The sequence below is a fragment of the Bufo bufo genome, chromosome 7 (assembly GCF_905171765.1).
Source record: "Bufo bufo chromosome 7, aBufBuf1.1, whole genome shotgun sequence".
Taxonomy (NCBI): domain Eukaryota; kingdom Metazoa; phylum Chordata; class Amphibia; order Anura; family Bufonidae; genus Bufo; species Bufo bufo.
The window spans coordinates 53,498,376-53,510,808 of NC_053395.1; the positions used below are offsets into that span (position 1 = coordinate 53,498,376).

The following is a 12,433-nucleotide window of genomic DNA, read 5'->3' on the forward strand; positions in this document are numbered from 1 at the left end:
CTGTGATAAAATCAAGAAGAGGGGTGCATGATCCGAAATACCTTTAGGAAAGTATTCACGGGTTCTAATATAAGGAAGCAGATCCCTACTGATGAAGGCTAAGTCTATACGAGACAAAGATCCCATGGAGGCCGAATAACATGAAAACTGCGCAGAATCGGGGTGGAGATGGCGCCAGATCTCTATTAGCCCATGTGTATCTGCCCAATGCAAAAGGGACCTATTATGTGATGCCTGAGGATGTAATCTGTCTCTAAAGGAGTCTAAAGTCGCGTTATAGTCACCCACAATGATGAGGGGAGTTGCTGAGAACATTGCGACCCTGCTCATGATAGTATCTAGTACCCCCTGGGGGGTGGTAGATATAGACCTACAATCAAATACTGCAGCCCCTGATGCTGGTGTGCAACAACACAAATCTCCCCGAGATATCTATTTAAACAGATACAAGCTGAAATGGAAGGCTTTTAGTAATTAAGACAGAGGCTTCACTCTCATAGTTAGAGAATACTGCCTGGTAAGTGGGACCCACCCAAGGGCGTTTAAGAGACAGCATTTTCTGTCCTCTTAGATGTGTTTCTTATAACACAATTATATCAGGACTATAGGTTTTCAAATAGTTGACGACCAAGGATCGTTTAATCTTATTATTTAGACCCCTGACATTCCAGGACACCAATTTAACTAACGCCATATAGCCACCATAGAGATATCCTTGTGTCTCTAGGTCCCGCGGGGGAGGCAACATTCACACCCATACACACCAACACAGACCAACTAAAACCTGAAGCCCATTCCCCCCCCACCCCGCCCCAACATGGTTGAGCCTTAGACCCGTAACCTGAATCAATTGGATGTATTGCTACCCCTAGAAAACTAGGCTCTATCTATCAGCAAGAGGGAAAGAAAAATAGAGAGAACAACAAAAAAGATTCAACTTCTCAACAATCAGTGCTCCTCTCTCAGAGTACCGCCACCCAGCAACCTTTTGTATGAACTATACCCCAGTTAGGAGAATAGAGCATAAAGGAAGAGAGGCACCCAAGAGAGATTAGAGTTTCAAAAGTCTCCACATATCTACTTAAGTATCCGCGTCGGATCAACGGCGAGGTCTCACGTCTGGACGTCTGTCGATCTAGTCTGCAGCCGCCTCAGGGGTTTCATAAAAAGCGTACAGTCTCACCATCTTGCACTTGGAGCCTGAAAGGATACATCATGGCATATTTTAATCCCATAGACGTGCCCGGACATCATTAAACTGCCTCCTCCTCATTTGGGCTGCCAAAGTAAAGTCTGGGTAGAAAGATAGCCGCACATTTTCATAGGTGATATTGCCTTTCTGTCGAGCTGCCAGCAGGATAGCATCTCTGTCTCTATAGTTTAGGACTTTTATAATAACCGGTCTGGCCGGGGCACTCGCAGGTAGCGGCTTCGTTGGGACTCTAGGAGCTCTTTCAATAACGAAACAATTAGACAAGAAAATGGGTTGTACAACATCTCTGATCAGTTGTTCCGCAAAGTTCTGTGGTTCTTTCACGTATTTTATCAAAATCATGCCGTAGACAGCTGAGATCAGAATGAACATGGTAAATTTTTGCTATGAAAGCTGCTTGCCTTCATTATTTGGGAGGTCTCTGCTAAAGCGACCACAGGACTATAGTCTCCATCTCCCTGTATTGTTTGACTCATGGCATCATGTCGATTTTTGTCGCCGGGGGGAGCAATAAGTGTATTGGTTTTGCGGCCCATATAACAAAAAAAACACGTAGGTGCTGGTCTAATGGAGTATAAGCAGAGGTAACTCTTGCAGCACAGCAATCAGGGTGCTATCTATAGATGATGGGCGTAGAGATTTAATAAAACAGCAAAGAAAGAAAGACTATGAATCTGTGTTGGTATGAGAACCCCACAGTGGCCTTGACTACACCAATCCTTTTGCCTAAGGTTCCTACAGGTGAAAGTGTATCAGGAGGTTTTACTTTTGGCAGTATAGGAGTGGGACTTCTGCAGATTGTAGGGGTTGCAGCCTGGAGACCTTTATCTAAAGGGACCTGTCAGGGATCCTCCTTCACTCTCCTCTATATTGCAGCTTTCTTCCCTCACTGATACGGGGCCGCAGTACCAGCACTCTGTTTCCTGCTGCCAAGATGGCTCGTGCCACTTGCTTCCACCCTCTCCGTTGCCTCCGGACTCCCCGCTCCGCTGCCAACCTCCCCTGTCACCGGAAGGACTCTCGGCAGTACCGCTGTTCGGATGCCCCTGGCAGGTACCTCTACGTGCTCCTCGCTGTCCGTTTTAGTGCTGCCCGAACAGCGCTGCTCTCTCCACAGCGTCTCCGACCCTCTCCGTCGGGGTCTCCACCATACAGCACCGATCCCTCCACACTTTCCTGCGCCCCGGGGTCCAGGTGCTTCAGGGATACAGGTCTGGCCAGGTATGCATGCAAGTTCTGGGTGTACAGGAGTTTTTTTTAAATGATTCTGGAGGAGCTCTTCACTCTTGCTTCCTCACGCCATGCAAGCTAGGTCACGCTCCCCCTCCCCTCCATTGAGAATATGTGACAAGACTTGAACATTGCTGTTCACAGATGCTCTCCATCCAATCTGACTGAGCTTCAGCTATTTTGCAAAGAAGAATGGGCAAACATTTCAGCCTCTAGATGTGCAAAGCTGGTAGAGACATACCTCAAAAGACAGCTGTAGTTGCAGTAATAGGTGGTCCTACAAAGTATTGACTCAGTGGGCCTGAATACAAATGCACGCCACATAAAATCCCAATAAAATACATTTAAGTTTGTGGGTGTAATGTGTAAAAATGTGGAAAGCTTCAAGAGGTATGAATACTTTTTTAAGGCGCTGTATGTGTTTTAGACACTTTCTGTAACCTATTCGTCAAGGGGACATAATCTTCCGAGATAAGGTGTGGTTTAAGATTTACCAACATGTGTCAAAACTGCAAAAATCTTTGCACACCAATGTGAACAAGCAATCGATGATGTAAAGTTAGGTGGACTTTACACTGCCCGATATTTGGGCCGATTATTGGGAACAAACATTCCTACAAACAGTCATTCCCAATAATCTGCCTGTCTAAAGGTGCCGCAGATCTCCCGATGAATGAGCGAAACGCTCGATCATCCGGTAAAATGATCGGAGGTGCGGACACCTCAGTCATCGTTCCTGGGCAGCAGATCGTGCCAACTAAACAGCACTCTGCTGCCCAGGAGCAATCATTTTGTATGAGGACAAGCAATAGCAGTAGCCATCGCTCATTCTCTTACTGTGCAGATGATCACTGTGCTTCACCTCCACTTAATGAGCAGCTGACTGTCGGGAAGGAACGCTTCCTTCCTGACAATCAGCTGCTCCTCGGTATGTGTATATGCGCCATTAGACAAAAGTGTTTAAAGATACACCAAATGAATCATCCAGCGGGAGCCATTTTGATAAATTTGATGCATCTTTAGAATGTCTAAGTCTAAGTTTACTCTGTCAAAATAGTAGAGAAGATAAGTAAATCTGCCCACGTGGATTTAGCATATATGGAGGATACAGAATACATCTAATCTAAAGTATAATGTAGTTAAGCCTGGAAATATAAGCGTGCTGCATATTCTCAAATCTGTATTATTTTCAAAGCAGATTTCACTCTTTCAATGCATATGATGTGTGTGAACTTAGCCTTAGAGCACAGCTGAGGTCAAAGTATCCATCAAGATTCTGGATTAAAGGATTTTCCTGGCTCATAATTAAAAATGAATTAATGTTTTAAACTAAGTTACCCTCATTCTTTCTATTTCTCTGCAAACCTTTTCACCATTCTGGCACTTTGAGCACTCTGCTCGGCATCCTTTCTGTTTCTGTAGGTTTCTGTCCAGCTACTTGTTGCGCCGTTCTCTCCGCTCACGGGAAGTCAGTGGTCAGAAAAATGTTCTTGGACTTCGGGTGAGCAGAGAGAATGGCCCCCTGTGCAGAACAGGAGGGAGAACAGGCTACGGTGAAACCAGCCCCCTCAACTGACATCACCAATGAGGTGTCATCCTCTCCACTAAGGCTGGGTTCAGACCTGAGCGTCTTTGATATGCGCGTTTAACGCGCGTTTTTGCCGCGCGTTTTTTGCAATAGTAAACGCGCGTTTGACGTGATTGACTGCAATGTCCTATGGCCACAAACGCGCGTCAAAACGCCCCAAAGAAGCTCAAGAACTTGTTTGAGCGTAGGGCGTTTTTCAGCGCGTTCTAACGCGCTGTAAAACGCTCAAGTGAGAACCAGGGCCATAGGGAAGCATTGGTTTTCATGTGTTGAGCGTTTTACAGCGCGTTTGAACGCGCTGTAAAACGCTCAAGTGTGAACCCAGCCTTACAGGACGTGAAGAGCTAAGGACACAACAGAAAGTCATAGGAAGTGAAGAAAAAGCAGTGAAGAGGGTCATGTGATCATGCTAGCGATCTGAAAATGGGCGCGGCCAAGGTAATAATAAGCAATTACAAAGTTGATTTGGTTGCACCTTGTGCTTGGGTCAATCACAATAATTGCTCATCAATCGTACAACATATGCAAACTCTATTATCAATACAAATATTCTAGAGATCATACAACTTCGCCAAATGATTTTCTCACAGATTCCAAGTAAAAGAATGCAACTCTGCATTCTTGAAATCCTTTCAGATGCATTTTAACCTTGAAACTTTGAGCTTGTAAAAATACATTTGCAAACAACACACCCACTGGCAAACAAAATAAAAAAAAAAAATATGATTTCTGCAAATCATCATGACAGATTAAAGGGGTTGTCTCATCATGGACAATGGGGCCATATCGCTAGGATATGCCTCCATCGTCTTATAGGTGCGGGTCCCACCGCTGGGACCCGCACCTTCATCGAGAACAGAGCCTCGCAAGTGAAGGAGGGCGCACTGCGCATGCGCAGCGGCCCTCCATTAATTTTCTATGGGGATGCCGAAAATAGCCGAGCGCTGGCTCGGCTATTTCCATTGGCCCTATAGAAATGAAACAGAGCGGGGGCCGCGCTTGTGCGGTACACTCCCATTCACTTCTATCTGGAGCCGGCTTGGTGGTGGCCGGACCGGAGTCCTCCAGCCACCACCTTGCGGGGCTCCGTTCTCAATATAGGTAGTGGGACCCGCACCTATAAGACAATGGGGGCATATCCTAGCAATATGCCCCCATTGTCTATGATGAGACAAACCCTTTAACTACAGGTCAAAGCCACTAAAAGGTGCAGTACATCGTAAATCATAAGCACCCTGAACTTCTTTTTATTGCTGTCATGCCAATACCTCATAAGTTCAGGACTGATGAAGAGGAATGTAGTGTACAGAATCATTAGCAGAGCGCTAAACAGGTAGTGGTATCCAAAAGACTTAATGATGATCTTCAGAAGTGACCGGTTATTCATCTGCATGCTGGGATTTTTCAAGAGAATCTCAGTCTCGTCAGGATCCTCTTGAAAAACTTGAACATCGTTCTCATCCTTGGCATTAGAGAACTTTGTGTGGACCACTAACCTGTTATGGTAGAAAAAAGACACAATGCGTAAGGTACAACAGGGGTATAAAACACTCGTATAAAGTGTGAAAAAATGAATGTAGTGTTGTTGTGGTCTCTCCATTTACACACTCATTCCTGGTAATCAGCCTGTGCAATGGGCAGCCAAAAGCTCGTTTAACAGATGAAATCACTATGCGGACACATAAATGATTCTGGGCAGAAGATTGTGCTGTGTAAACAACGGTCTGAAGTCCAGAAACAATGAATCTGTATTGGGATGAGCGATTGTAGTAGCAATTGCTTGTCCGTACACTTTGGAGAGGATTGCGACATGTGACTGTAGCTCTCACCTCCTCTGGCGAGCAGGCAATTATCAGCAAATAATGGTTCCGATAATTGCCTGCTCAGTTGGCGCAGTGTAAATGCATCATTAGAGTAATTTCCTGTTGACTCCAGGCATCCAAGAATTCTTACTCCTGACAATGGTGTTGTGTCATTATGCACAGATCAGATAAAGTGAGTAAAGCCTGTAAAACATCTGTAGATTTTTCGGCAGATGATCGCTAACGAGCGATCGTATGAACAGTCGTTTGCGATCATCTTTCAGTGTAATACTGCCGCCGATAGCCCAATGAATGAGCAATCCAAATCTTCTGACATGTTAAAAAATTATCGTTTGATTAGACACCACAATCCGCCCCCGGCAAACCACTATACAGCATGGGGACGAGCGATGGCATAGCGATCACTCCACCCCATGCTGCAGAGTAGATCCCTGCATGTAATAGCAGCAGTCTCCTCCGCTAGCGAGCAAGCAATTGCCGGGAGTCCTTTCAGACAGCCTGATACTGGGCCATCATGAGTGCTGATCAGCAATAAAACTACTCTATCGGCGCTCATTTAAAGAGCTTTCACATAGGCTGATGGGAACAGCATAGGGGTTAACCGATCGTTTCTAAAACTTTTCGTCCCCCATCCAGTTTACATTATGTTGGCAGGTACATGAGCTGCCGATCAGAGAGCATTTTTATGCCTACATAAATAAATCTGATTGGCTGCCAAACAAGCACGTGCTCATTGTTTGGCCTGTTTACCCCAGCAGAATAAGCTTGTCTGCTCGATCACTGGCCCATGTCAAAGTGCCTTCAGCGTCTCGCCACCTACCTTACCTATCTAATTCCAGAACATGTCCTATGTATCACACTATCCTATTGAACCCCTGTCATCTGGAGGCTCCTACCATATGAAAACATATTTTTCTATTTTCTAATTTCCCTCAGGACACATCAGATGTACTGTAATAATTCCTGCAAAAAAAGCAGGACAAACCACACAGAACAATGATAGCATGTAAAATGAAATATCTAAAGAGGTCCTGACACCAGAAGATACTGTCTCTTCACCAGGCTGAATGCTTGCTCATAACATGGTTTTGAGTATGGTTTGTATCATTTGCATTGCTGCAATTTCAAGAATCATTGGAATGTAAAACAGTCTCTCCTTCCAGGGCTAAGGGTACGAAATATAGCAACCCTCGCCTCAACAAATCTGTTCACCGGACAGGCAATACAACCCCCTTCACTTGTCTTACTTAGCTTCCTAGTACTCTCACAATCTTTCTACGATGCCATGACCATTCCAAACCCTAACTAACCCCCTAATGTGTTTATATGAATTTCAAAAGTTAAAAGTTTCATAAAATCTAGGAACGTTTGAATGAAGTACATTGCTGGATGGCCAGCATAGAACAGGAGTACTCTAATATAGGCCAGTATCACATGAGCGTATTTGGTAAGGGAAGTACTGTACGCTCCATGTGTTAGTTGCATTTCCGAGATCAGTGTGCATGTTGAAAAGAATGGGGTTCAGCCTGTGCACCGCTAGCTTTTTATGCGGGATATTTTTGGAAAATAATAAATGGAAGAATTTATTGGATGCTTTAGCCATCTTTGCGTCTTTTTCTGGGTTTACTTTCACTTTTTAGAGCACACATGGAGCACTGTGTAGAATTTTAGGCACCAGTGTACAGAAAATATATAGGAGAGCGTGAGTGCCTTCAAATGCAACGGGTGGACTACAGTACCCAGAAAGATTATCACAATTAGAGTTATTTAGTTTTGAAAATATGTAAAATATATCAGGGGGTACAGAGATTTCTCCCATCATCTATTTATACCCAGGACTGTGCCTATAACAAGAGAACATCTGCTTCCAGAGGAAAGAAGGTTTCTACACCAACATAGAAAGGATTCTTTACTGTAAGAGCAGAGAGTAGTGTTGAGCAAAGCAAAGCATTCAAAGCGGAATTCGGTCTGAAGTTTAGGAAAACTTCGATTCGCAACTAATCTGAATTTCCTCTCGTGTAGAGGAGACAAGCCCAGGAATGCAAGATCACCCATAATGTCGTTCAGCCAGGCAATCCACAGATAGCCATCCCCTGTGATGTCACAGCTCTATAAAACCCTCATCCCACGCGGTCTCCGCCATTGTCTGTGAGATGATCATACAGAAAGACGAGGCAAGCGCTCATGCACTGGGGACAGTGTTGCTGAAAACTATTAATAGAAGAATATTGGAGAAGGAAAGTGCAGGGAGTCTGCTGGGAGAGTGCTGGGAGACTACTGAGAGAGTGCAGGGAGAGTGCAGGGAGAGAGCAGGGAGACTTATGCTGCGTCACTTTTATCTCTTTATTCCTACATTTACTTATTCCTACATCAGCTGTAAACTAAGATATGTAATTCAATACCAATAAGCTGGAATCCTTTATTATTCCACTGCTAGAGTGCCAACCAGGCCGTACCCTAAAACACGTTGGCCCGGGTATACCTGATACCTAGAACATGTTCTATTTTTTTTGTGGTGCGGAGGAACAGAGAGAAACACAGCTGAAGCACTCCATAGTGCTTCCGTGCCTCTGTTCCACACAGCACCTTCCGGATTCAGTTGAATGGGTCCGGATCCGTGATGCTGTGCATAAATGCCCAGGGCCCGTATATTGTGGACCCGCTGTTTGGGCCCAGCTGGCACACGTGTTTGCATGAGTCCTAAGGAGGTGGTGATGGTGAACTCACTAAAAGAGTTCAAGAAGGGTATTTCTGAAGTGTAATAATATTACAGGTTATAGCTACTAGGTTTCTGGAGAAGGGTCATTGATTCTATGAATTTCTTTCCCTTAGAGTCTGCAATTTTATGAATGACTACATTTTTTGCATGCTGTTAAGTCACACTTTTACTAGTTCTGTATAACCTAAATGAACAAGCAAAGTTCAAAGTACTAATACAGACATTTTCAATTTCATTCAACTTACGGTTTGGTCTTAAGCCATTCCTTCTGGATCTCTCCTGAGAATTTTAATAAAATGTCTTCAGCTGTATCTGATTTTCTCAGGGACCAAATATCATTTCCTTTTAATGGTTGTTTATAACCCCTGAACATTATTCTTAAAAGGAAAGAAACAATAAGACATAATTAGCTGACATCCACTAATTGTTAAAAGAAACTTGTCATAGTGAACATGGTGTGTGAGCCGAAAGTATTATGTTATAGCAGGAGGAGCTGAACAGATTGATATATAGTTTTGTGGAAATAAATTCAGTAAAACCTGTCATTTATACATTTAAATTCTGGTTGATGTCCAGGAGTCGGTCCTATCAGTGACTGACAGCCTTCCCTCTATGACTGTGTATACAGACAGAGCTGTCAATCACTGATAGGACCGCCTCCTGGACTTCCCTCTATGACTGTGTATACAGACAGAGCTGTCAATCACTGATAGGACCGCCTCCTGGACTTCAAAGCCCAGAATGAGCAGGAATTTAAATGAATGAAATACAGGTTACACTAAATCTTTTCCCACAAAACTATATATCAGTATGCTAAGCTTCTCCTGCTCTATAACCTGCTGCCTGCAGATTGCACTGCACTTTCATGGTGACAGGTTCACTTTAAATAGTTTAGCATCTGTGCTTACATATGCTTGTTATGAATAGAAACTATACAACAACATAATAATCATATCTGCCTTATTATATACATACATTTACTTAAATACTATAGTAAAGATGACCTGTCACCAGATGTAGCAAAAAAAAAAAAAAAAAAAGAATTGTGATAGTACATAATAGTTTAAAGAAGAGGACCGGCACTCGCAAATGGAATTTTCACTGCTTTGGTTTATTCAGTCACTCATAAAGACATAGTGACGCGTTTCAGCACATGGAAAGTGCTTTCATCAGACCATGTGCTGAAACGCGTCACTATGTCTTTATGAGTGACTGAATAAACCACAGCAGTGAAAATTCCATTTGCGAGTGCCGGTCCTCTTCTTTACATTGTTTGCTGGGACGCCGACCTTTTGACACGTGCACCGCAACCATCACAAGGCAGTGCCGACCCTTATCTTCAATATAGTACATAATAGTTGTCACGGCGTAGTGTGGGAGGGGAGAAGGTATCAGGCCTGCAAACTAAGGAAAGGTCACCACCTAAGGCTACTTTCACACCTGCGTTTAGGTGCGGATCCGTCTGGTATCTGCACAGACGGATCCACACCTATAATGCAAACGCTTGTATCCGTTCAGAACAGATCCGTTTGCATTACCATGAACAAAAAAATAAATAAAATTGCGGATGAACAGTCCTACCATCGGGGTGTGTTCATTCTGTTAGCAGTCAGGGCTCGGGTTGGGATTTATTAGGCTACTTTCACACTGGCGTTTCTGGGTCCGCCTGTGAGATCCGTTTCAAGGCTCTCACAAGCGTCCCAAAACGGATCAGGTGCATTCATTCTGAATAGATAAGGATCCGTTCAGAATGCATCAGTTTGCCTCCGTTCAGCCTCCATTCCGCTCTGGAGGCGGACACCAAAACGCTGCTTGTCTGACGAAACTGAGCCAAACGGATCCGTCCTGACTTACATTGAAAGTCAATGGGAGGCGGATCCATTTTCAATTGCCCCATATTGTGTCAGTAAAAACTGATCCGTCCCCATTGACTTACATTGTAAGTCAGGACGGATCAGTTTGGCTCAGTTTCATCAGACGGACATCAAAACGCTGCAAGCAGCGTTTTGGTGTCCGCCTCCAGAGCGGAATGGAGGCTGAACGGAGGCAAACTGATGCATTCTGAACGGATCCTTATCCATTCAGAATGCATTGGGGCTGAACTGATCCCTTTTGGGCCACTTGTGAGAGCCTTGAAACGGATCTCACAGGCGGACCCAGAAACGCCAGTGTGAAAGTAGCCTAATAAATCCCAACCCGAGCCGTGACTGCTAACAGAATGAACACACCCCGATGGTAGGACTGTTCATCCGCAGGAACCTAAGTTTGGCTCTCCCTAGAAGGCCCTGAAGATAGTGATTGGGCCACAGACAAGCTGTTCCTTCCCAGCTGAAAGAACAAGAGTCTGCCTCAGGTCTGGTACCAAGAGACAGGGAAATAAACACAATACAAAAAGGAAAGACACTTAACTCCGGGTAAATGGAAAGCAGGAACTCAGCCGAGATCCAGACACCAAATGATCCACAACCAGAATGAGCTATCAACCGCAAGGAGTGATGGGTAAATCCAGACTAAGAAGGGAGTAGTAATGGTCACATGATCTACACCTGAAAAGGAGGTGTGGACATCCCAGCAACACATAGACAAAGTGAAACCAAAAGAAGCTGTCAGATCACTGACGTGCAGCCAGTCTTTCAAATCTTCTACCACCTGTCACGGGTGTGACAATAGTGTTATCTCGTGACAAAAGCCATTGAAAACCCTTGAAAAAGTCCATTAACATTTTCTTGCCTTTGTATACTTAGTGCGTTAACCATTCCTTTTAGCTTTGCTACATCTGTATTTTAGTAAATACTTGCATTCCCCGTGAAATAACAATTAAATTTTTTCTTTATGCAAAACTTGACTTGCCAAAGGGGTGTGTCCCTACACACTCTGATACCGGCAGGACTGACTGATCAGTGTCAAAGTGTAGTGAGACACCAAGATGTCAATTTAGTCATAATTTTCAATCAGGAATAACAAAGGAAAGGTACAACGCATAGATGCAGTATATGAAAAGATGCTTCAGAATTGTTATATTACAGGGAATAAAATTGCTTACTAAAATATATGTGTCCACAGAGCTGACAGATCCTCTATGGTGATTTTTTAGCTTCACAATACTGATGGCCAATCACTAGGATAGGCCATCAATATCAGAATAGTAGGAATCATCTCGGCAAACATCAACTGTCTGAAGGGGACACAACACATGGGTAAGCGCTGTAGCCCCTTCATTGCTTTTACTGCACACCATCTACTTAGTAGTGGCTATCCTGGGCATTGTAGCTTTGTCTCTTTCATGTGAATGAAATATATATATTGTAGGAAGGCACAAGGGACCATCGTTGATGAAAGATATGTGTCCCCGATGTTCCTGGCCTCGTGTCACGGATTAGAGTGGGGATAACTCTAATCCGTGTGATGTTAACGTAAGTGGAAGCTGCTTGACCAGGACAACAGAATTAGGGAGCAGGTCACCTCCTAGCGCATCCCTAATCTGACCCTGACTCCTAGCTGTATGAGCCGACCCTGATGGTAGGAGGGCTCATACTCAGGAACCTCGCTTCCCTACTAGCCCTGGACAGATCCCTGAGCTAGGAGCTGGGTAAGACAACCTGTTCCTATTGGATACGGACGGACAGGAGTCTAAAATGGCCAAGCTGCAAGGGAAGAGAAACATCAACAGCCTATGGATATGGCAGGAGAGTGAAAGACTTCCACCCCTACCTGCCACAGACACACTGACTGGATCCCGTGCTCAACTGCTGATGTCCACACCAACATAAAAGGACACAGCACACACACATAAACACATAGGAACCAGATCCATAGCTGCAGTAATAACAGACACCACATAAACATAAAATAACATCATA

General features: G+C 44.2%; 1 protein-coding gene across 1 annotated transcript in view; it reads right to left on the minus strand.

The window, feature by feature from the left end:
- LOC121007976 (multidrug resistance-associated protein 1-like) overlaps positions 1-12,433 on the minus strand; it is a 145,211-nt gene that overhangs the window by 79,764 nt on the left and 53,014 nt on the right. Inside the window, exons 8-9 of the mRNA XM_040440245.1 lie at positions 8,819-8,950; positions 5,300-5,527 (exon numbers count right to left, since the gene is read on the minus strand). Coding sequence (XP_040296179.1) covers positions 5,300-5,527; positions 8,819-8,950 — 360 coding nt within the window. The remainder of the gene's footprint in view (positions 1-5,299; positions 5,528-8,818; positions 8,951-12,433) is intronic.